Source organism: Equus quagga, chromosome 7 (genome assembly GCF_021613505.1).
Source record: "Equus quagga isolate Etosha38 chromosome 7, UCLA_HA_Equagga_1.0, whole genome shotgun sequence".
Taxonomy (NCBI): domain Eukaryota; kingdom Metazoa; phylum Chordata; class Mammalia; order Perissodactyla; family Equidae; genus Equus; species Equus quagga.
The window spans coordinates 11416669-11442524 of record NC_060273.1 but is presented as its reverse complement, the minus strand read 5'-3'; the positions used below and the strand labels follow the sequence as shown (position 1 = coordinate 11442524).

General features: G+C 41.7%; 1 protein-coding gene across 2 annotated transcripts; it reads right to left on the bottom strand.

The window, feature by feature from the left end:
- Positions 1-103: 103 nt before the first annotated feature.
- ERCC4 (ERCC excision repair 4, endonuclease catalytic subunit) lies at positions 104-25856 on the bottom strand. 2 transcript variants are annotated; one of them, XM_046668510.1, is made up of 11 exons: positions 25643-25856; positions 24057-24237; positions 19414-19609; positions 18294-18501; positions 16302-16482; positions 15180-15308; positions 14281-14391; positions 11559-12156; positions 9687-9779; positions 3633-3745; positions 104-1534 (listed from the first exon to the last, which is right to left on the bottom strand). In XM_046668510.1, the coding sequence occupies exons 1-11, from the start codon at positions 25847-25849 to the stop codon at positions 801-803; spliced, it is 2751 nt and encodes a 916-aa protein (XP_046524466.1). In that variant the 5' UTR covers positions 25850-25856; the 3' UTR covers positions 104-800. The 2 variants fall into 2 exon arrangements, with proteins under 2 accessions (XP_046524466.1, XP_046524467.1); XM_046668511.1 differs by lacking the exon at positions 25643-25856 and adding an exon at positions 25491-25587.

Below are 25856 nucleotides of genomic sequence, written 5' to 3'. Positions count from 1 at the left end.
TGATTTGGCAGCCTGGGGTTCACCGTTTCGGATCCCGGGTGGGGACCTAGCACCGCTTATCGAGCCATGCTCTGGCAGCATCCCACATGAAATACAGGAAGATTGGCACAGACATTAGCTCAGTGACAATCTTCCTCAAGCAAAAAGAGGAAGACTGGCAACAGATGTTAGCTTAGGGCCAATCTTCCTCACAGGAAAAAAAAAATCTAGTTTTGAACAATCAAGTTATAGTATATGCTACATACACTCAGGTGATTAGAAAATTAATCAGCCAGTTTTAGAGGTGGCTGTCTTAAGTTGGTAGCAGGCAGTCTCCGTGAATTTTCCTCAGAGGCAGACAGGTGGAAGACGCATATAGTTGAGGAAATGTGGTGGCGAGAACTGGTCAGGAAGGGCAGAGAGACATTTCCTTCGCAGGGTTCCAGGGGAACACGATTGTGTGTTTTATCAGTTTGTGTAGGAAACATATATTTCCGCTTTTTGCAAAAATGGCCTTCTAGAAACGCTTGTAGACACTTTACCTGGTCCTAACGTGCCTCATTTAAAAATGAGCGTATTAAACCTGGCATGGACAGCGCAGGGAGGGAGGAGAGCTGTCAAGGGAAAGTCAGAACGAGGCCTCAAAGCAGAGCTCAGAGAGGAATCTTGCCTTCTGCTCCGCTGACCTGGGAGGAAGACTGCACAATCATTCAAAGCATGGACGAGAATGAAATACTGAACTAATAATGAGTAATGACCTATTCATGCTGGCGAAGAGCAGCTGAAAAGCAGTCACGGCATCAGAGAACAGCCACTGTGGTTCACTTTTTCATTTTCCCCTTAGACACAACCTCTGCATACGAGGTGTGAATGAAGTCGTAAAGCTGCTTGGCATTTGCGGCATTGCCCAGAACACCTGCGAGCTGGTCCTGTGACAGGCTCGCTAACTCTGCGATGTTCTTAACATGGTTCATCAGGGAGCGGCAGTTTTTGGCATTGACCCCTGGCATTTTTAACAAGAAGTCTTGGGGGCCGGGATTGTATTTTTCTGACTCCGGGAGTGTTTCGGAATCTGCGGTAACAGCCACGGCTGTTGCGGCATCAGGCTGTGGCTTATTTTGTTTCAGCTCCTCGAATAGCTCGGCAGATACGTGAGGGGAGGGACACCAGAGAATCCGCAGTCTGGGGAAGTGAAGGGTCAGGAGAGTGAGCTTGGAACTAATGTCGTTGCTGGAGATCTCGTGATATAAGGCACCTCGGGAAGTGAGAGAGAAAGGCTTACTGGGGTCAAACTCGATCAGCAGCACCGGCCGCTTGTAGTAGCGGGACATGGCGATGCACTGGCTGTAGAGGCGGCCGCTATTTAGAGAGCCAATCAGATCACTGATGCTCTTGCGCTCCACGCACATCTCTGGAGTCAGGATGTAATCGCCCACCTCTAAAGTCACGGGTTCAATGTCGATGCCCCGGCGATGCAGCAGGGATGGGAGTTCACTTCGAAACTCACGCATATCCACGATGATGCTTTGCTGTGTACCATTCTGTTCCTGGCCACCTGTTAAGAAAGGGCAGCATTTTAAGTAATGTCACTGAGGAAGAACTCTCAAAGATGTAATATAACAATTAAGTTTAAATAGATGTTTCAGTTGTTAACCTCTGATGCACGGTTACATAATACAAGCTATTATTCCACATTTTCTCTATTTTCAAAAGCATGTATTTACAAAGTAAATAGAGGCCATTTCCTTTAACCTAAATGGAGCTAATGGAAAGTTAGAGTCTGTCGGTAGTTCCTTACTTAGAATGACTGACAAAGACCAGCATTTGCCATTATCTGCCCTCTGTAGTTGTCTCTATAGCCCCTTAGCGTTGCACTGATCACATTTTACTGCTCATCATCTTCCCAATTCCTAGGACAGGACCTGGCACAGAGCAGATGCTTAAAAATGCTCGTTGAATAAATAGCCTTATGAGCTGTTGTGAAAAACTTTGGAGCTTTTAGTGCTTGTATCAATGAGTCCAAGAGGGAAAAATGGAAGACGCTGGGAAAAACAAGAATATCCCAGAACAGAGCTGCTTCTCCCATTCTAAGGTGCATACGAATTGCCGGGGATTGAGTTAAAAAGCAGACTTTGTATTCAGTAGGTCCGGGACAGGTCTAAGACTGCGTTTTTAACAAGTTCCCAGGTGACGCTAATGCTGCTGGCTTAAGGACTACACTTTCAAGGATCCAGGGCTGTCGTAGGCAGGACAAGGGCCCCCTAAAGGTGTCCATGTCCTAACCCTGGAACCTGTAAATATGTTACTTTACACGGCAAAGGGGCTTCGCAAATATGATTAAACTAAGGATCTCAAGATTGGGAGATTTTTCTGGATCATCCATGTAGGTCCACGGGTCTTTACGAGTGAAAGAGGGAAGCAGGAAGGTCAGAGTCAGAGCTGCTGGCTTTGAAGGTGGAAGGGGCCAGGAGCCGAGGAACGCAGGCAACCTCCAGAAGCCAGGAAAGGCAAGGAAGGGAATTCTCCCCTGGACCCTCCAGGAGGAAGGCAGCCCTGCCAACACCTTCATTTTGTCCAGTGAGACCCATTTGGACTTCAGAATGCTAAGATAATAAATATGTGCTGTTTTAAGCCACTAAGTTTGTGCCAAGTTGCTACAGCAGCCACAGGAAACTAACACAAGGGCTTAGAGGACTGAACTCGAAAGGCCAGGCTTCTGTGAATAGCTTTGTGTGCGATACCTACATGCCCAAATCTATCTTCCTTCATACTGCTTGACATTCTGTAGTTGGGCATGAAATGTCACCAACTTATCTGAGTTAATAAGAACTTTCTTCAACAAAGGCATGGATGCCCTGAGGCAGTGTTTCTCGAAGTATGGTCCAAGGACCACTTCCATCAGAAGGCCCTGAGATGCTGACCCCATTTCAGATCGACTGCATCAGAATTTCTATGGACTGAGGCCATGAATCCACAGTTTTAAGGAGCATCTGAGGTTATTCTTAAGTATATTAAGTTCTGGAACCCACTGCTCTAACTGTGCTTGACCCCACTATCGGTTCAACCAACTCAGTCATGTTGCTTTTCTTATGCCGCCACAGGGAAATGTGGACCTGGGGAGTGGGAAGATGGTTACTCCTGGGTCACGGTGCACTTGGCATTCAGCAGGTCTCGGTGGGCCACCACTGTTCAGATACTGCACAGCAGTGACAGTAGCACACAGCTGGGATCTGGAGAAGTACCAGGAAGGACGGAAGAATGCAGAAGTGGGAGTGTACTCCAACAACTCCTGCCTGTTTATCTGTGAGTTAAACTGGCTTCTTCAGGGTGAGATAAGAACTTAATCACCATTTAAAAAAGTTTCTTTGCAAAAGTACATTCCGAGTTTCAAGCAACCACATTTACAAGCCACGCTGGAATGTAACTAACTTCCAAGCGGGGGTGCAGAGAACACAACCCTGTTTATTTTACAGATGAGGAGTCTTAGATCCAGGAGCGACATGGTTAATAAACGGCAGAGCTGGACTACGGTATGGGAGCAGACATCCCTCTTTCAGAGTTCGCTGAGAAAAACCAGTCCTCTGCAGAGAAGCTGTGGACCCTGGCGGCCTCCTTGACAGGCAGTCAGAGCGCCTGGCAAGAGCAGGACTCACCTGCTTTACGAGTGTCGGTGGGAACGCCTGTAGACACGGAGCCTCTTACCAGGTCTAGGTTTGTTTCATCTCTGCCTTCTCTTTCTTCAGGGACGACCATGCTAGCCTTCTCCCTGGGAAGAAAAACAACTAAACATTTTTTGAACTAATTTCAAAATTCCAGATTTTAATCGTCTGTAATTATAATACAGAAGATGATCTACATGACTGCAGTGGTAAAAGAGAATACTAGGAATACATTAGATGTAAATTTGCACAGACAAGCGATGGGTAAAGGAAGCAGAAAGAATTTCTTGATTGGGTACTATTTCCAATCTCCCCGAGTTAAAAAAGCTGTGGTTTATTTTCTCTTCTGTATGGCCTTCAAGCACTCTGAGGTATGAAATAAGCATGTAAAAAATGCCACAGAGAGATTATTGAGACTTTTTATGAGAACATGCTAAACATGTTATTGAGCATTAAAAAGAATTAAAATAATTTATTTTCCAATATTTCCAGATTAATCATAAATAGAGATGGTTAAAAATCAATGATTAAAAAAATGAAAACATGTATGACAGACCTTTGGTTTAAAAAACTCCAGGGAGGCCACATTAAACACTCTCAATTTTAACAGAAAATCAAGGTTAACATAAGAAAGCAAATTTCCAACAGCGATTGAAATAAAAAAATCAACATCTCAGGTTATGTGGTAGAGCAGCATTGATTCGCTCGATTGTGCATTTATTTAAAAGCATTTACAGAGCGTTCCCAGGTGCTGTGCCGGGTACTTTGGATATAAAGATGGTTACGCAATAATTCCTGCCTTCCAGGTAGCTCAGTACCTTATACCTGGTAGGTCGACAGGACTGTCCGATCAGAACTAAGATTTGTGATCAGGAACTACATCGTGACAAGATTCTCAGTAACTAAAGAAAGAGTAAGGCTGGTTTGCCACAGTCTTATTTTTCAAAACTAGTAAAGTGTGTTACAATCAATTCATGAAACAGCAAGTACTATGTGTCCATTCGTGCTTGGTGTGACAGCAAAATTGTATAAGGCTGGCCTCTTCCCTCGCAGGGCTTGCAACTGAGTCGGGGACACAAAGCAAGCACGAAAACCAACTGCGGAACTGACAAACTGCAGTGAAGGAGCCCAGAGTGAGGTGAAACAGAAGAGGAGTCTTCAATATTAACCGATAATTTCAATAAAGGTTAAAACAACAAAGATTTTCCAGTTAAGGGAAACAAAACCAAAAGGACTAATTCTCCACCCTCTCTGGATAAACGATGCTTGAGAGTAGGGTACCACTAAAAATACCACTGAAGAACAAAAATTACAACTTTACACTCTATACTATTTGAAACAATATACGAACGCAGAGTTATTATTAGTACAACATTTTATAAATAGATCACAAGGGGGCAGACAGTAGTTCCAGTCCCATTTTTCCTCATTACTCTCAATACTGGTGTCAAGAGTTGCCTGTTGAAAAATCCTTTGCAATGATAATGCTCTGGCAGCCACTCGTTACTGCTCCATGACAGCTACTAGACTCTAGTTGAGGACAATGGGCAAACCATGCAAAAAATTATTGTTCTTAAATTTTCTTTCTCTTTTACATTTGGGATTAATATTGGGGATTTTGCCCCCTCTTTATTTCCACTTACTTTACTGGCTAAGCTACATATCACACATGGGGGCACCCCAATTTCCTGCTTAATCTGTAATCTGCGAGTGGCTGTACAACACGGTAGGTTAGAATGCAGATTCTGGGTCCATATTTTGTGGATTTGAAACCACTTTCTGGCTGTGTGACCTTAGGTAAGATGGCTCTGTCCCTCAATTTCATCTGTAAAAGGGGAATACTAGAACCCACCTTAAAAGACTATTATGAGGATTACGTAATATATGTAAGGCACTCAGAATAGTGTCTGGCACATGAGCATTACATGAATGGTAGCTGTTACTACAAGTGTACTTCTTATAATGTGGTACTCTCATCCCCTAATTATCCATGGTTATGCTAAAAAACGGGAGATTTACTTTCAAATAATTCCATAACTGTTCTACCACAAAATGTTATAACTGCAAACTGAATCTGAGAAAAAATATACTCCTGAAATGAAACCTGGGTTGTGAAGAAAATATTAAGTGTTCCCAACCAGTAATATTTAACTGAAATTTGCCATAATTATAAATATTCAGTCCCTTGCTTTTAACATTTAGCATAATTATTCAAGTTACTCTATGTGACAGACACAAAGTAATAATTTAAAAATTCAGATTCTCATTTCCACTTAATCTAAAGTAGTGAGGTTTCTTATTTTTGCTTCAACATCTTCAACGATATTTAAATAGCTCGTATAACATGGTAATACACGGAGGAAAACTAGAACTCTTCAAATGGGTATTTATTCAAGCCCTCATACTAACCCATTTTGTGGTCATATTTTCTAACTGTAAAACTTCAGATAATTTTACCCCCTCCTTTGAAAAGCAGTGACCTCTCCAAAACTATGTATCCTCAGAATGTTATTACTAATTTTTCTTCCCAGGGAGCACTTTATCATCAATCCTCAGAAGCGTAATCTTTTTTCTCTTTACTTGTAATCTACTGATCTTTAGTCCAGCCAAGCACTCCTTTCGCTGCCAGTTCCCCTGATTCATTCCTTTCTGGTTATTTTAAATAGTAGCACTGCATTTGTTCTTACAACCTCACCCATGGAGGTCCTGGCAAAAGCACGTTATCTTATTCTCACATTAAATTTTCTCTAAGTACGGGCTCAGCGCAAAGGCTCTTGCAGCAATGCACCTCACGTAGGTTTTGCTTTTCAAAACAAACATTCTCAAATTCCCCAAGTTTTCTGGGAAAGTAAATATCTCAGGATTCTAAATGGTGTAACTATCTGATTGTTGTGTAATGTGGGGAGATCTAACTTACAATAAGCAGACAATCACCACTGAGTTTAGAAAATTTGCCAGATCATAGATAAAATTATATTAAAATCTGGTATGGAAATTATTGTATAGATTGAAATGTAGGAGACAGCCGTATTCCAGGTTCTGCTGAGTGAGGTTTCCAGGACATGCCAGGTACCCACACTTTGTCACCGAGCCCTTTGATGTGTGGCATCACTTACATAAACCAGGAACGGCACAAGGTCCCCAGTACCTTGCTACAATCTACCGAAAGTACTCTTTCCAGTTCAGGTTCCCTGATGGACTGGGGAACAGCACCCGCGTGAAGGAGGCCTGGACCATAACGACCCACCTTCTTAGGTGCCTTCCTCCCCATGCTCTCCCAGGCTCCTTTGGCTACACCACTGTGCAGGAAAGAGTTAACTTGGCAGGCCTGGGCTGCTCACTCTGCAGGATCCCAAAAATGCCTGTCTCCTCAGGACTGGCCCTTGCCCAGCTTCTGGGAAATGACCTCTGAGCCCCTGGGATATTCTGCCTGATAAGAGGGTTTTTGTATGCCTGAGGCATGCGGCCACACAGCACCAGTTTGATCAGGTGGTTTATGCTAACAATGTGATTTACGGTGAATATCTGTTTTGTTCTGCGGGGCTGGAGTCTGTCACCAGGGTATTCTGTGTCTACATGACTGATCCCCAAGAAAAACGCTGGACCCCAAGGCTTGGGTGAGCTTTCCTATGGCCAACACTTTGCGTGTGCTGTCAGACACTGCTGCTGGGAGAAGGAAGCACGTCCGCGTGACCCCACTGGCGGAGGACACTGGAAGCTTACGTCTGGTTTTTCCTGGACTTTGCCCCACAGGTTCTTCCCTTTTGCTGATCTGTATCTTTTCTCCGTAATAAACCGTAACTGTGAGTCTCCCAGTTTTTCTGACTCCCGTGGGTCCTTCTAGAGAATCATCAAGCTCAAGGGTCCTCTTGGGGAGCCTCAACACGAACACTGAAAACCTAACTGAATTCTTTCGGCTCTGTGAGCTCATTTGTAATTCCGCAGCAACTGCTTTAACCAGAGGAGCCTTAGGCAAAGGAGGTTTTAAAAAGAGTGAAGGAACGGTTAGGACGGGCTGACCACACCCAGCATCACCAATCCTTTGATTCCATTTCCTAAAGCTCTCTCAAAGGTGTCCCTTTCTCTCCATCACCCTAATCTTGGCTAGCACCTGTTCTTATCAGACAGCTGCAAGAGCCTCCTGACTGGTGTCCCAGCTCCATCCAGTCCTCAGTTTGATGCCAGAGAGAGCCTTTAACAATATACTCATGTCACTTTCCCACTCAGAACTCTTCAGCACTGTCTTACTGCCTTTAGAGTCAAGTCCTAAATCCTTAACACGCCTCTGTACCGGAGCCTTCACACACACCCTTGTTCAACACAACCCGTGTCCACCCCGTCTCCTCAGCAACCACCACATTCTTTAGTCTCAGCTAAATGTCACTTCTCCAGCCATCCTGCTCCCCGGCACTGGGTTAGGACTCTGACATACTCCCTGATTACACTCTTTCCTTTCACCTCTGCAGCCAGCAGCACTCTGCACACGTCTATTTATTATAATATTCGTAATCACTTAATATTTGTCTTTTCCACCAGAGGATAAGCTCTGGGAGGGCAGAGGCTTTTTCTGCAGCACTGTCACTTCAGCACTTTGATATCAGCACAGGGCTTGGCGCATAATAGATACTCAGTAAATCCCCGTGGACTGTTTGAGTCTGGCGAGAGTGAAGGTCAAGAAGACAGACAGGTGCTAAAAGCTTTGGACAAGAAGAGGTGGCCTGTATAATACTTGGTTCGTTACAACACTTTCTGAACTATTTTTTCAAAAAACATATATACACACATATACCATACAAACCACCCCACGGAGCACATGAACAGAGAATGTTTCCCGTAGGCTGAAAGGACTGACCGATAACTGTATGACTAGGAGCTGGGAGAATCCATGGTCAAGGCGTGTCACAGATACAGAGGGTTTGAAGGGAAAGGGTGGGAAGTGCCCCAGCACTGTGCTCAGCCCCTCCACGGAGACTCCCCGGCACTGATTCAGTGAGCACCGGGCTCCAGGAAGGCATGCCCTGGACCAACTGGGGCATGTATATATTTTACGCATAGACTGAGAGCCCACAGCCACTGCTGGAGGACAGTTGTCCCTTCCGAAATTCCGTCTAGGGTCCTGGCAGGCTAACTGCCACTAAAATGATTTCTGCCCTCTCGCTGCCACTGATACATGGCCACCGTCTGAGGCTCGGCAGGCTGGTCTGGTCCAGTCATACTCAGTCCAGCCTTTTCTCGGGCTCAGCTCAAGGAAGCCCCACCCAGCCCCTGCCCTGGCTTCTGAGGCCCCTTAGAGATCACCTGGTCCATCTTCCCTCACCAAGCTGCAATCTCCTTGACAACGTCCCTGGTGAGAGGTTATCAGATTCTTCAAACAGTTGCAGGAGTAAGAGGTAGCTATCCAGTTTGTGAACCTCGCACTGAGAACCATTTTCCTTATGTTAAACTGAAGAGCGTTTTCTATTGGATTTGGAACATTACCAGACACTCACTCTCAAAAACATACACATATGTTCAGACAAACATCACACCTTTTAAAAAATATTTTCCTAGAGTGATTCTATTGATGGTGATCTGAACCGACTGGGTCATAAAAACATTTCCCAGTAAAGGGCAAGTCATCCAGGCAGAGACAATGGCAATTTTACAAGGAGGAAAAAAAATCATAATTCAAAGGGAAGGGAAAAATCTTGTGCTGTCGGGGAGGGAAGAGGGAGCTTTACTAACGTGTTTCTTAGAGAAGCAGTGTTTGGATTATATTTCTGGTGTTTTACGTTATATTTCTTTACAAACAGAAAAGCAGCTTTCTTCACATTTCTAATATTCCGTTAAACCACTGAAAAGCAAGTGGAGATGGTGGAAAAGAGACGGGAAGAGAAAAGGGAAATGTGTGCTGGGGATGAATCAGACCACAGGCTCATCTTGATGGCATCCTCCCCAACCCCTTCCCCTTTCCGTCTTTCCAGAGGCTCTGAGATACGCCCCCATCCAGAGAAGCCTCTGGATCTGGAAAGGCCTTTGACACTTTCATACTCATCTTCTATGTATTACCTGATGAGTTTTTCAAAAGCTTCCTTTTCTTTCCGCAAGGCAGTGAGGTACCGTTGTTCCTCGGTTGAACCTCCGTATATAAGAAAGTAAACCCTGCGAGTGAAGACAGAACCCTTTTAGGCTGCAAAATCATAAATTTTAATCCCTGAAAGGAAGAACACAGCATTTGAAATCAGCAACCTACCCTGCTCAAATAATAAATATTTGACTAAGAATAAAAGGTTCCATTAATCACATACTAAAATTAAGCTGCCTAACCCCACCTGGGAAAGGTCTCATTACCACACGGGTTTTTTTTTTTTTTCCTTCACCAAAAGGAGGAACAGAAGTTAGGTAAACACTGAAATATAACTAGAAGGATAGAGTAATTCTTTCCTCATAACTATAAACAAATCAGAAAACACAAAATCTTAGCGGCTTCTCTTTTTTCAATTTTTTCTTTGCACCTCTGCCAAACAATCGTTTAAAAAGTTGGATGAGAGTTATAAAAACCAGCTCATGAAAGTTCACGTTAGTAAAAAATAAACAAATGAAATCTATATGAGCTTTATCTTCACGAGCGACTTCTCAGTTTTTTTATTCACGTCTTAAGAGAACCGAGTCATCACACATTTTATATAAACACATGGACACAGAGGACACACGGATTCTATCAGGCTCCTCCAGAAATCATTTGATATATTCTTTTCTCTTAGAGAAGGCCTGCTTTTCCATCTTCTTTGTTTCTGAGAAGCTGAATTAAGTACCTCCTCTGTCCCTTCTCTTCACCTTCTATCAGAGGTATTTTCCTTTTTAGCTCTCAAAGTTTCTTTTAGACTTCATCTTCCCAGATGATATGTCTCTGAAGCATGGACAGGGAAAAGACCATTGGACATGAGTCCCGAGACATCAGCTCTCCCATAAATGTGCCACATGGTCAAGGGCAAGTCACTGACTTTCTGGGCCTCAGTTTCCCACTGATAGAGCAAGCGGCTGAACTCCCAGGGCCCTTCTGACTCTGATATTTTGTTTCCAAATATCACACTCTCCTATTTGCAGGCAACAAAGACTTTGGAGCACACAAGCTATCTACGAAGTTGATCAATGGCAAAGTATGAAAAATTTACCAGCCTATAATTATTTTACCAGCTTCATCTAATCTCTTCATCCTGCATTATTTCTGATCCACCTCCTCCATTCATCTCTACTCTGAAAGGCTGCGTTAGTTAAACTGCTAGAAAGGTTTCTTTTGGCTCTGTTTTTGGTTCAGACTGAGTTCAGGATATTAATTTTGCTGTTTATTTCCCTCAGATAATTGGAGAGCCAGAACACTATATTCTTTGGGAGGCATCATTTTCTCATCTGATGTTTCTGTAGATTTTTTCATCTGGTACTTCTTGAAACTCAAGAAAACTTGGTACAATAATTCCCTAAATACTTTAGTTTTATGTGGACATAACTAAGAGTCACTTCTTAAAATTTATAAGAAAGACATTTTAGAAGATTGAAATTATTTAGCTGAGTCATAATGGTATCATCTTTTGGTAGAAGTTAGGATATTATAAATTTCCTAGACCTGTTCAGATACAGCACGCAATAAGCCACAACCAGGGAATAATGAACACCACACAGAACAGCAGAGCAGGACGTAAGGAGAACACAAATATGCCACTAGATTCGTTGTTCTCCGACAACATTTGATAGCTGTCCCACGCAAACTCCCCAGATTGATCAGAAAGCAAAATAAGGTTTCATAAACTTAACCAACATCCTAACAACAGAATGTTAAAGATAAGAAAATCCATATGCAACTGGTACAGTTTCTGTGTTAAAACCTAAAGAAGTGTGAAATTGAAGCCTACAAGATAACAGCTCCCATTCTTTGTAACTTGCCTCAGAGGTTTCCCAGGCCTACTTGCCCTGTAAATTTCAAGCTGACGAACAAACGTGAGCTCTGCGTCATACAGAACCACGTATCTCGGTTCCACTTCGTGCAGTACCCTTGTCAGAGCGTAGGGGTCGCTACAGCCCAGGAGGGGATGGATGATGGTGAGGGGGTCTTTCAGGATTCCATAGGCGGAATCTGATGACAAGTTTAAATCAAATTCCTCATGCTTAATTTCTTCGAAGCAGCTTTCCGGGCTACTGCTTATGTCTCTAGGACATCCTTCCTTGACATCCTCTTCCTCTTCCAGTTCTTCAGGCTTTCCTATCATCTGAGTCAAAGTCAACCTTCGTTTTTTCTTTTTGAGAGTCCTTTCTTTGGTAGAAGGCTTTTCTTTGTTGTGGGGGTCTTTGGGTCTTTTGTTGGATTTCACCATTCTCTTTGAGCTGTCCTCCTGTCTAAATTTCATCCACACTTCTTCAGCTTTGCTGTCCTTCTCAAAGGTTTTCCTGTAGAGCCTCAACAAGAAGGCCTCTGCTCCAACAGTAATATACTCTCTCAGCTGGGAACACGTTCGGTCATCACTTGCACAAATAAGTACTTGACCTAAAAGTAGAAAACGATGCTGTGTTACTCTTATCTCATGTGCCCCCTCACCCCTTCCCCCACAGGAAGACACAGCTTACCCCTTGGTGCTACAGACACAACATTTACAGTTTCTTTAAAAAAGGTCTCAGATGCTTATCAAAGGTTTTTACCTCCCCACCAGGATTACTGAAATCTTTTGAGTAAAGCTGAAGCTGGAAATATTTGAGTCTAATGAATAGATAGCCGTAGTATAATGAAGGCTTTAAAGAAGCTATTTTTAATTACTAATTTTCCAGAGGATCTTATACACCAAAATAAATTCCAAATGGATTACAGAGTCAAATGTTAAACATGAAATCATTAAAAAATGATTCTCCATCTCTCTGGATGGAGATGATTTTCTAGGCTTAAAAGCAACGAAAGAAATTTCAAAGAAGATTGATATCTATAATCTAAGATTGACTCTTTAAGAATAAAAAACTGAGCATTAAAAACGTTAGAGACGGGCTACCCTGGTGGCCTGGTGGTTAAGTGCAGCGCGCTCTACTTTGGCGGCTCAGGTTCGCTTCCCAGGTGTGGACCTACAACACTTGTCTGTCAAAAAAAGAGGATTGGTGGTGGATGTTTGCTCAGGGCGAATCTTCCTCAGAAAAAAGAAAAAAAAAAAGCTAGAGAGTAAAAAGAACTTTATGTAACAACTATGGTAAGTGTTAGTATCTTTTATAAAAAGCCAATACAAACTGAGGACAGAGTAAACTGTCAAAGGAAAGTAGACAATTCACAAAAGAGAAAGTGCACTTGAGAAAATATTGAGCTCACCAAACATCAAAATTTAAAACAAGATATTTTCTCCAAATTAATAAAACTGCTGTACATACATAATATATGTACACAGACACGAATGTATAGAATCTCCAGCCACTGTTAGCTAAGTGAAAAAAGATAAGTTCTTATACTGCCAGAAAAAATGAAAATTGATGAAAACCTTCTATAAAGCAATGTGGTAATATGTCTCAAGCACTTTATCACTTGACTCATTAGTTCTACATCCTGAAATTAAATCTACACTGTGACTTTAAAAATGTACACTAGAAAGTACATGAAAGAAAACCAGGAAGGAAATATGTCAATGTTAACAGCGGCTGTTAGACATAATTTTTTCCCTTCTCTTTTGTCTTTAAATTTTCCACTTTTTCTAAGTGAGCATGTATGACTTTGGGTCTTAAATCACAGCACCATAAGTTCTGGGATAATATCACCAGCATATTTACTAATATAAAGATTGTGTGCTTGCCTTTATTGCAGGAGTTCAAAGACTCAATAGATATTTTTTTATTTTTTTTTAAAGATTGGCACCTAGCTAACAACTGCTGCCAATCTCCTTTTTCTTTCTTTTTTTTTTTTTAAAGATTTTATTTTTCCTTTTTCTCCCCAAAGCCCCCCGGTACACAGTTGTATATTTTAGTTGTGGGTCCTTCTAGTTGCGGCATGTGGACGCCACCTCAGCATGGCCTGATGAGTGGTGCCATGTCCGTGCCCAGGATCCAAACCTGTGAAACCCTGGGCCGCTGAGGCAGAGCGCACGAACTTAACCACTTGGCCATGGGGCCGGCCCCTTGATATATATTTTCTTAAATCTAGTTTTATTTTTCTATCTGGTTTTATTTTTTAATTTAGTTCTGATTTAGTCTACTGGGCTAATCTACTAGTATATTTACGTTTGAATAGAGGAGCCCCAAAACTTGGAATTTTTTTAGGGCTAGGTCAGTGTCACTCCACAGAATGGTTGAGGCTTCTTTGGAAAGATACTTGCTGAAAATATAAAACATAAGACCCTTTAGCTTTCTCCTTGGAGATTCCAGATTTAAAGCCTGGTGAATACATATGTGGAGATTAGCTGCATCTTTAAATAGAAGTCCCAAGAACCCAACCAGTCAAATACCCCTGCTTTCATGAATATACAACGAGTCAAAATCTCACCAAATGAACAGAAAGGAGGTTGCCCCGAGGATCTCGGTGTTCACTTGGCATTTATTCTTCTACATTTTATAAACAAAATAGTAAGTTATTTCTAAAGAGCTAATGAAAAAGGCTCATTTGCTCAATTTTGAAAGCAAATGTCATCATCTCCTTTTTTCCTACCTGGACCCCCAAGGGCTTCACTCTCCTTATTTTCTGCCTCAATTTCTTTCAAGACTTCGGTTAGTGCTTCCCACTTTGGGTTGCTTTCCAGGACCAGTTCCTTTTTTGTTTCTGTATAGAAATAAAAGATAACCTCATTCCATGTGATAATGTTTATCCATAAAGTATTCCAAAGGCTTTCAAAACAACAGATAACACAAGCATCATTCCATAAGCCCATTCCTTTGAGCCTCCTTCATGATGCGAGACAGAATTTGCTTAGTTGAAAAAGGTCTACTTATGGTCTAAATGAAAGATACTTCAAACCAACCTTAATACAGGTTTCATAAGGCCTTGATAGAAAGTTATACGCATGGTCACTAATAAGAGAAGGTTCTGTGTTAGTTGTCAACTGTGACATTATATGTAAGCTGCTACACAAAATAACGGGATCAATACAGAACAGCAGTATTTATGATTTCTAAAATCCCCATGATTTTCACAATCCTGAACATGGGATGGACGTGGACAACAATCAAACTTTTATTTCACCCACTAACACATTTAATTAAGCTTTGAAATAGACCTTTGAACTAGGCAGAAAGTAAGCATTAGCCCTATCCTACGTCTCTAAAACTTAATATATTTATTATACCTATTAGATAGTGTCGGAATAAAATCCATATCTCCCTCATTCTCATGTGTTTATGTTCTCTATGCTGGCAATGGACTGTAAGCCTTGCCATGCTGAATACTTTTAACATATGCTACATATCTTACATGCAATATACATTTAACATAGAAGCACACATTCTTCACACGGTCAAAGGAGATTTAAAATTACACTATTAACTTGATAAGCATTCCACACCAAATACTTAAATATAAGAAACGTTTAAAGACTTAAGCCTACAAAATACCTTGCTCTTCTTTAATCTCCATTTTTTCAGACATTTTGCCTTTTTTACTCATTTTGTCATCTGGAACATTATAAACCCTTGCTCGAGCATTTATAAACATTGAGGTGCTGGAGTCAAGAAACAGCCAACCTAATAGGAAAAGTTAAAAAAAAAAAAGCCTTCAATTTATGGTTAATTTTAAAGAATCTCTGATGGTCACATGACCTATTATACAACAGGCTGCCATCTTATTCTCCTCCCAACCCAACCTTCTCCCTTATTGTGGCCTCTGTCACTGTTTGGCTAGACCAGTTGTTTTCAAAGTGTGGCCTACAGACTTCTGGGGGTTGCCAAGATGTTTTCACGGGGTCTGTGACCTCAAAACTACTCTCATAATAATACTAACTCATTACTTGACTTTCTTCCAGTGTGATGACATTTCCGATGATGTACAAAAGCATTGGTGGGTAACGCTGCTGGTGTCTGAGCACGAATTAAGGCAGTGGAACCAAAGGGTCCTAGCAGTCGATGTATTCTTTATTGCTATGCGTTGGCAGTTTATTCTTCAACAACGTCCCAGATGAAGCAGTAAAAATTATTAATCATACTAAACCTTGGCCCCAGGGGCCCATGGACCACACTTTGAAAATCACTGGTCGAGCCAGTGAGAAAGGTCACAATAGTGAGGGAAAGGCTGTGACAGGTAGGAAAACAAGACGGTGGCCAGTTGTACATGCCTGTTTCCCCACAATCTCTTCTCTTTAGTCTTCAACAACCTAGCTGATGAAACCCTATACTCCCCTTGTGCTGTTTCTTTGGGGAAAATGAATTTTAAGTTCTTAACAACTAAACTTCCAGAACACAACCTATTTCCAAATTGGGAACTGCCTGTAATACACACAGGCTTTTCTAGAAATAAAGTTGCTCGGAATGGGTATGAATATTTATTATTATACAGAACAGAAGTTAAGTAGGCGGAAACATTAGCTATCAATAAAAGCTACATCCTTGTGCTATGAACATAAACGTAAGTTGTAATCTTAGTATACCATGAATAACACTCCCCACACCTGATTCCCCAACAAAACCCAGAACTTTATTCAAATCAGTTCCTAGAATAATATTAGTATTTGTATCTCTCACCTGAATTCTGACCAAAAGCCTTCTCTGTTGCTCTCAGAGATTCCAAAAGATTCAGAAATGTGATACAATCATATTGAGAGAGATACTGCAGCAAAGTTCGCAATATCTTCAAATCCTGAACCAAGGATTTAGTCTTGGCTCCAAGCTGGTGCCACAAAGGATCCAGGTAATGGCGGATTGTCTGCAACAAGAATGAAATTTAGTATTGCTAAAATATGTTCAATGTAGCTATTGTTAATACAAATTACACTTTCAACAAACATCATCCCCCGTATACCTAAAAAAGGTTAAAATGGTAAATTTTATGTTATGTATATTTCACCACACACACAAAAGAACCCAAAACGTTATATCCCAAAGAAGTGAATAGGAAAATTCAGTTCATAAGATTCTAATAACAATGTTTAATTTTTCAAATATAAAGCAGAGTGTCTTAGTAAACTCTTTATGATAAGATAGAGTCAATTCATAATTATATTTACATTATTAGTCAGGAGAGAAAAGGCCTGACAAACATCAGATAATCAGTTACTTGTCTTTATGAAGAGTCAAAGCACGTAGCTCAGACATATTCAATATCTGCCAAGTTTGGCTGTGACCGTAACCTGGATGGATAAAGACGTGGGATCCAGCTGGACGATGGAGCAGAGGGCGTAAACCAGGAAACTACAAAGTATCAAATTTAAAAACAATGTATCTTAATTTGCTGGTATGTAAAATATTTGTTTAGTTTTTTATTTTATAAGTGTGATTCATGGATGGGAAAGTGTTTTGTTAAATTAACAATTGACTAAATTTGAGTATTTTTAAAAATATTAAAAAGTTGCCTAAACCACAGAACAGCTTTATGTATATACTATGTAGGTACCTACATATCCACAGCTATATATATATATATATATATATATGAACATTTCCTTCACAAATTGACTCTGTAACTAAAAAGGATAAACCAAGCAGCATGATATGGAAGCAGTATCATGACGTGGCACCTTATCTAACAAATTTAATACTGAGTAGGAGTAACATTTGGATGACCAGACAATTTATTGCCCAAACCGGGACTCTTGTGAAAATGAAATGATACTAACAATAATTACTCCAGGACAACAAGCAAATACTGAGACTGTCCTCAACAAACTGGGACATATAACTACATGCCTCTTTTGCAGAATCATCTATAAAAGTTAAATTTTCTAAGAAGATGCAAGTTATGTCTATATTTAGATTTGCTTACTAAAAGAATACCTTTATGTTATCAATATTTCACAATAAAATGACTTTTTGGAAGAATCAGAGAAACGGAAGTTAAATTTTTCTGTTTTATAACCACTCTGCATTATTTCCAGCAACAAAGAGATTGATTCAGAGTTTAAAAGACAGGAATTTGTCTTACCAAAATACAAAAAAAAAGCTGCCTCAAATTTTTTAAAAGGCAGCATTTTCTGAATCTATAATTCAATCTTAGATATTTACATAACTGTTTTAATATTAATCTATGATAAAAAATTAGAATAAAACTTCCTTAAAGTGTTACCATTTTCTCAATTTAGAATGTAATTTTAAGGCAGAGCAAGTTTCACATTCCTCAGTAACAAACTCATCCAAATTAATTTGTATTCCAAAAAAGAGCTTATAAATTCATGTCTAATTATAAAGCATTCTTATATAAAACTCTTCTACCTATAGATATTCAAATGTCATTTCAGAGCAGAGATTATTTATCCTCCTCTTAATTATACTTAAAATAAGAAATAATCACTGTGTATATGCAAAAATCAGTTATGCTTATATTCCAACCCACATATTTTACTACAATTTATTACTTCCCAGTAAACCAAAGAAGCTATATTTTAAAATATATCACCTCCAATTTAATGCTAAAATAACAGCAAATAACCTATTAAGAACATCACAAATATTAAAATAACTTGCATTCTTTAAAATTACAACATAACAAACTGTGCTTAAGAAGGAAAAGAAATGGAGTACCTTGTCAAAAGGTTTTCCGATAGCATTTTCTAAAGATAAATCTTCGACTTCAAGTGACGGGTTATGGCATTTTAACTCCTTTAGACATGCATTTAAAATGTCCAGTATAGCAGTCTGTATGGCAAGCATGGCAGGTGTCATAGAAACATGAATTTCTACAACTTCTGGTTTGTGCTGTTCTAAAAACGAGTTTACAGCTACATGGAACCTAAAGAGACAAAGATTTTTCAAATATTTTCTAGAGTTTCAACAACTACGTATTTCTGGTCTTAGTTTAATACTCTAATAGCTTTTCGTAAATGCAATTAAGAAACAGGATGGAAAGCAAAATGACAATGTTTTCAGGAATGCTTTTAATCTCAATGAATGGAAGTATTAGTCAAACAAGGCAGCGGTCAGCAAACCGCCGTCTGGGCCAAACCCAGTACCTGTCTGAATAAACAGTCTTACTGGAATACAGCCATGCCCACTGTATGTACTGTCTATGGCTGCTTTCACGCTGTAACAGCAGAGCTGAGTAATCGTGACAGACCGCACGGCCTGCAAAGCCCCAAATATTTACTATCTGGCCCTTTACAGGAAAAGTATATAATCCCTGAAATAAGGTATAATCAAGAAAGGAAAAAGACCACAACAACGACTCTTAAATATCATATAGTATAATGAAAATACTTATTAGCATAGGTTGCAAAATGTTTGAAAATTGAAACCTTACGTTTTCCCCAGAAATTTACATAAGTTCTTCAAAGTCTTCGTGCTTTATTTCCCTGATGGATAATATTCAGAGTGAAGGAGGGAGTCGTAGGCAGTAAATCTGTAGTTCACCTGAAGCTGTTGTATCTCTGAGTCTCTAGATCCCTGGGGATTTCACTAAATGTCCAAGAAACAGTAAACTGGCTGCCCTTGGACAGATCTGATGGGCTATGAGAAAAACAACGATCACACCTCTCTCCCCTTTGGAAAGAATCATAAACGTGGTGACCACATATTTCTATCTGGATGTGCTTGTTACGGACCTGACTACACGCGTCAAGTGCAATCACAGTAATTTTACATCATGTTAAAGCACACAATCACATCACAGCAGATTCACAGAAATTTGTCACGTAATGCTATTCACCTTGGCCACAGATAGAGTTTCTTTACGAAAAGATTTCTCATCACTCTTTCCACATGACAAAAACCAGTATCAAAGGCGACGGCGTTGTCTGTGAAAGCTTTAATAAAACCACGTTTGTTTTTCTGGCGGAAGAGACGCAAGATGAACGCTTCTTGACAAGACTCGATTATTCTGTGAGCTCTATACACCAGGATGCCTGAGGGAGGAAAAGCGTAATTTAAAATACAGAGAGGACATGGAATTTTCACACTCACTTTCATTCATTTATTCATCACGTTTTTCTTGACTGCCTACTTGAGCAGGGCAGTCACCCTTCTAGGCGGGGGATACCGCCATGAACAGACAGACAGAAACGCCTGTCCTCGTGGCACTTACAATAAACAACGTAGATAAGTAGAATATTTAGTACATTTTAAGGTGATAAGTGCTAAAGAGGCAAACCGAATCAGAGAAGGAGAGAGAGTATGCTCGAGGGGTCGTGGTCTGCAGTTTTAGATACGGTGGCCTCACCAAGGTCATATCTAAGTAAAGGCTGGACGGAGATGAGGAGGTGAGCCTTGTGACCATCTGGGCCAAGAGAGTTCCAGGCTGTGGGAACAGCAAGAGCAAAGGCCCTGAGGTGGGGCGTGTCTGGCATGGTGGAGGAGGAATTTCTGAAAGTGAAGTGGGTCACCAATTCTTTCCACGTGAATCAGATGTGGACTGCACAAAATAGCTGCATTTTAGAAGTTTGGGCAACATCTGCATCACCTGTTAGAATAATTCAACTTTCAGAATTAGCGTTTATTCAATTGAGAGGTAAATTAGTCCATTTAAAATAAAAATCTTTGGGGCCGGCCCGGTGGCGCAGTGGTTAAGTTCACGAACTCTACTTCAGTGGCCCAAGGTTTGTCGGTTTGGATCTCAGGTGTGGACCTACACACGACTTATCAAGCCATGCTGTGGTAGGCGTCCCATATATAAAGTAGAGGAAGATGGGCACAGATGTTAGCTCAGGGTTAGTCTTCCTCAGCAAAAAGAAGAGGATTGGCGGCAGATGTTAGCTCAGGGCTAATCTTCCCAAAAATAAATAAATGAAAATCTTTAATGAATATATTTAATACATCTGTTTTTTGGGGTGGTGTGATAATGACACCTCTGAATCACAAAAACAAAGAAAATTATATGTGTTTCCTTACTTATAAAACAGGAGTACTGCACCAAATGATCTTTCATATATATATGGGAGGAATATATATTATATATACCTTTTTGATGCGTATGATTAGTGATAGGGAGAGACATGAGATGATGTAAGAGTGCACAGATGTCATTTCTGGATCAAAAACTCAGTTATTTTATGACGATTCTCAGTCTTTTAGACCTAAATCAAGCCAGTTACCTTATATATATTTGTTATAAATGTACTTGATGTTTTTGCTCCAGTTCTCATCACTCCTAGAGTCTGGAAAATGACACTAATGGTAATTCATGACTCCTAGTAGTTCAACGAACTCAATTCAGATTCTACTATTTTGGTGTTTAAATTTTGGATCAAGGTGGGTGGAGCTAAAATTTTTCTAGCTAAGCAAATTGTTTTTCAAATGGTAAAAATTAATAGTGTTATGTAGGAATTTGTAGACAAGGGTTTTTCAATAACCTCAATACATGCATGTAACTAATTTACTAGTAAGAAAAGATTCTGTGGGGGGAGGGCAAAAGGGGTAAAAGGGCACATATATATGGTGATGGATAGAAACCATACTTTTGGTGGTGAACACGATGCAGTCTATACAGAAGCCGAAATATAATGATGTACACCTGAAATTACACAATGTTGTAAGCCGATATGATCCCAATAAAATAACTTTAAAAAAAACTGACGACAAAAAGATTCTGTACCCAGTAGGCAGGTTTTTCCAAGTATCTACTGGGTCACACATGCTGACCTGGACTGAAATATTACATAAACTTGAAAATAATAAAAATGGACTTCTACAGGAAACGTGAACCTCAATGGAAGAAAATGTTGTGCTCCAAAATGATGTCATTCTTTTGGAACCCAGAAAAAGGGAGGAGAAAAGAACCAATATTATACCCTAGGCCCTGGGGTTAGGTACTTTTATAGAATTTTATTTCATTTCATCCTCACAACAATTCTATGGGGTAGGTAATATTATGAGACCAGGAAAGGAAAGTAACTTAATCAGGGTCATCCAGCAAGTAATGGGAGACCAAAGGTTCTAAATCATGTGTGTCTGAGAACAAAGCCAGGTTTTTTCTACTAAGTAACACCACCTGAGGACTCCTCTCTTTAAAAAAACCACAAACCACAAGCAAGTTATATTTCTGGGGGCAATTCCAGTCCTACAAAAACCTACAGAAATGGTTATGCTCCCATAAGACTTCGTATGTCCTACTGCACTGTCATGGCTTTACATTCTCTCCTCTACTAACTGCCTGAGGACAAGAACACCGTAACAAGTACGAGTCACGGAATGCTCACTAGGAGCCACGCAGGATGCTAAGAATGTGACAGACACTCCCTCATTTCACCCTCACAAGAATCCTCGGAGGAAGGTCTCCAACTTACAGAGGAGTAAGCTGAGTCATAGAGAAGTTAAGAAACACGCCCAAGGTCACACAGTTGGTACATGAAGGTGAGCTCAGACCCAGAAGCAGTCTAACTCGACACAGTTCACCACACTGCCTTATTCATTTTTCTGTCTTCAGCACCTACCATATTCCTGTCAAACAAACGACTCTTAGCAAATTAAATGTTTGTTGAAGGACTACAAAGCTGAATTACAGCACTGGGTCCACAAATCTAACTTTTTTTTTTCCACCAAAATTTCCTGGGCAAAGTGTGTTGTGCGTTCTGTTTGGAGATGTCAGGATCCGTTCCAGCAATGAAGGCATCCTCCTGTCCCATTCTTCTGAAAGCACAATCTGGGTAGATATTTAGATATTCACACAGTGCTCCCACTATTCAGGAGTTGCGGGAGGCGGCGACACCCAGGGTGGACTGTGGTGGTGATAGTGGCTGGTGACAGGGGAAAACGTTAGGGCTGGGGGCAGCCAGTACTCTCCAGAGGGTTACATGCTCTGGGGACTGCTCTCTGGTCTGTAGTGCTGTGGTGAAACCCTACAGGGGTTTCCAGGGGAGGATCCCAGGGGGTGGAGAATTTGAAGGAATCCATTTCTGGCATTCATTTCCACTCCATCTAGCCAAGCAGCGGGATCGGCTCTAGCTTCAGTACTGCTTGGAACAGAAACGGGGACAGAATTTTGCACTTTTAATTAGGACGTACCTATAAGCTATACTTTGGACATTTCTTGGATTCAGGTTGCTTCTCTGCCTAAGGTCGAACTGTTAGTGAAAGTCAAAAAGAAACACTGACATCTAGTGGTCATTTCGATACACTTTTCATCTTATCGACAAAAAATAAAGGAAAAACCCTAAGCTTTTAAGAAAACAGCAAAAGACTTTATGATGTATCAAGATTTCTGGTTATAAAAAGCCAATACTTTTTTTTTTGCTATTATTTATTGTGTTTACTCTGTACCAGGAAACATACTAAACAATTAATTTATTTTATCCCACTCAATCCTTCTGATAACTCTAGGAGAAACTATTTTCTCAACTTAAATGAGAAAATTGAGGCTCATGAAAAGTAACTCGCTGTAAGCAATGGCATTACCACCACCCAGAGTGAAGTGAGTCTGACCACAGGGCCTGCGTCACAGTTGATAACAATTATGTTATAAAAATATAACAAAACTTTTCCTCAATCAGTTCATCATGAACCACATAAGTTCATGAACTTACTCATGAAATATTTCCTGAGTTCTAGGTTCAAGGCAACACGATAGATACAGTGGGAAGTATGATTACGAATCTCACGGTCTCTCTGCCCTCCGGAAGTTCATTAAAGATTACAGCTCTCCGTGCATCATTCATTTAACGAACATGTAGTTAGCACACACTATGGACCAGATACTCAGCCTGGGATAAACAAGGTGTTTCTTGTGCCTGTGAAGCTTGTTATGTCACGAGCGAGACAGACAGACAAACAGGAAAATATAAGGTTGTGTTCGGAAGCGCTAAGACTTCAGAGAAGCACAGGGAAACCTGAGGACACCAAGGTAGGGGCCCTATACGAGCTTTGGGGAAATCAGAAAAGGTTTCCCAAAGGACAAATAAAAATGAGTAGCAATCCTTTTTCTCTATTAATTCTAGCTAAAATTAAACCATTCTTCTCAAAATAATTAAGCAACAAATTGGTTGAATTTTAAATCATAGGAAAATATATTCTTTAAAGAGGCAAACATATTTTAGAAAATATACAAAGAATATTTATAAATATTTTAAGTGTGATTAGGTTCTAAAAGCAAATGCCAGCCAACCAGTAAGTATTTACTGAAAATGAGGTTAGAAAACAAGAACCAGTCAATCTTACATTTAGTTCTTTACTCAGGCGACAAGTATTTACTGTGCATCTAAAACATGTCAGATACTGTGCCAACACCTGGAAGCACAATGCGGAGCAAAAAACATCCAGGGCTGCCCACAAGAAGCTTCCAGCTTAGAGTTTAGCAGAGGGGACAGACAAAAAAAAAGCATAAACTTATATACAAATAACCACAAAGTTTCAAATTCTTACCAGTAATTAAATCCGAAGGTATCCTGTCAGTCAAGAAATCAACCACAAGTATTCGGCTTGTTGCGAAGATCACACCGCCCTGCGTGTAAACCTCATAGCGACTGTTACTTGTGATTTCATTGGTTACACGGCGAGGCAGGTGTTCAACTCCTTCTATCTTCAGCTGATTGATAAAATACTCCTAAATCAAACCAAACCGGATTAGCAGGCAGTTTACCACAGGGCAGCGTTTATTAGGGGGCAGGTCTGTATTTAAAATGATGCTGCCTTTCTCAGAGATAATGAGCTTCATAATGAATATACACACTAAGCTGATACTTTATGGTGGTCAACCAACCAGTCCGCATTCAACTGGGGTCTTGTTTTTGCTTTTAGGTTGGCACTGAGAAATGATTGCATTTGAGTTGTTATTAGCATTTTATTGACCAAAAAAAAAAAAAAAAAAGACTTTTTAAACCCTGGGTCAAGGCTTCTGCTAGAAAATACTTCCCCCCAAAGCCAGGTTTGCAGCAAGAGTACTGTGTGAGAAGACAAGGGGTCCTCCTCCCAGGCGGTGTTGTAGCCTATCAGCTCTGTCCTGATTCACCCTAGACCGGATATCATAATGTCAATAAGGCCCAGGCCCTTTACACCTCCAGTTCAACACTACCTTACCGGGGGCCCTGTGTTGCACGACCCCAGACATCCCTATGCCCTCAGGGACCTCCAACCATTCTCTCTGCCCTCATCCTCCTCAAATGAGTCCCCTACTCCTCTCAGAGCCCCTTCACCCTCTCAGTGTCCTTGCACCCCTGTCGGGGATCCCTATTCAATGCCCTCCCACCCATGGTAGGGACCTGCATCCCTGTTGGAGCCCCTCCAACTTCTCAGTGTCCCCACACCAGTGTGAGGGACCTGCATCCTCCTTGGGACCCCTTCACCCTCGCAGTGTCCTTGCATCTGTGTCAGGGTCCGGCATCTTTCTTGGGACCGCCTCCGTGCCCTGCCCCCGCCTGGTGTCCTCACACCCGTGTCAGGGTCCTGTGTCCTCTTCGGGACTCCTCCCTCCTCTCAGTGTCCTCGCGCCCGTGTCAGGGGCCTGCATCCCCCTGGGGACCCCTCCATCCTCTCAGTGTCCTCGCGCCCGTGTCAGGGACCTGCATCCCCCTGGGGACCCCTCCATCCTCTCAGTGTTCTCGGGCCCGTGTCAGTGACCTGCATCCCCCTGGGGACCCCTCCATCTTCTCAGTTTCCCCGAGCCCGTGTCAGGGACCTGCATTCCCCTGGGGACCCCTCCATCCTCTCAGTGTTCTCGGGCCCGTGTCAGTGACCTGCATCCCCCTGGGGACCCCTCCATCTTCTCAGTTTCCCCGCGCCCGTGTCAGGGACCTGCATCCCCCTGGGGACCCCTCCATCCTCTCAGTTTCCTCTCGCCCGTGTCAGTGACCTGCATACCCCGCGGGACCCCTCCATCTTCTCAGTGTCCTCGCGCCCGTGTCAGGGGCCTGCACCGCCCTCAGAGGCCCCGCATCCGCGCCCGGGCCTGCAGCCTCGCAGGAGGCCCCCAGGCTCTCGGGGTCCCCTCACCCCCGCGCCGGCGGTCGCACCTCCTCGGCCGGCTGCGTGTTGAGCACCAGCACCAGGCACGCCGGGTGGCAGTGCAGCCGGAGGAAGTGGTAGAGGAGCCTGTCCGCGCCGAGCCCGCGGGCACACACGACCAGCCCGTCCGTGTCCAGCAGTTCCAGCACCAGCTGCCGCTCATACTCCAGCAACGGCGCCATAGCCGTGGGCCGAGCCGGCAGCCCGGGCTCCATGGGCGCC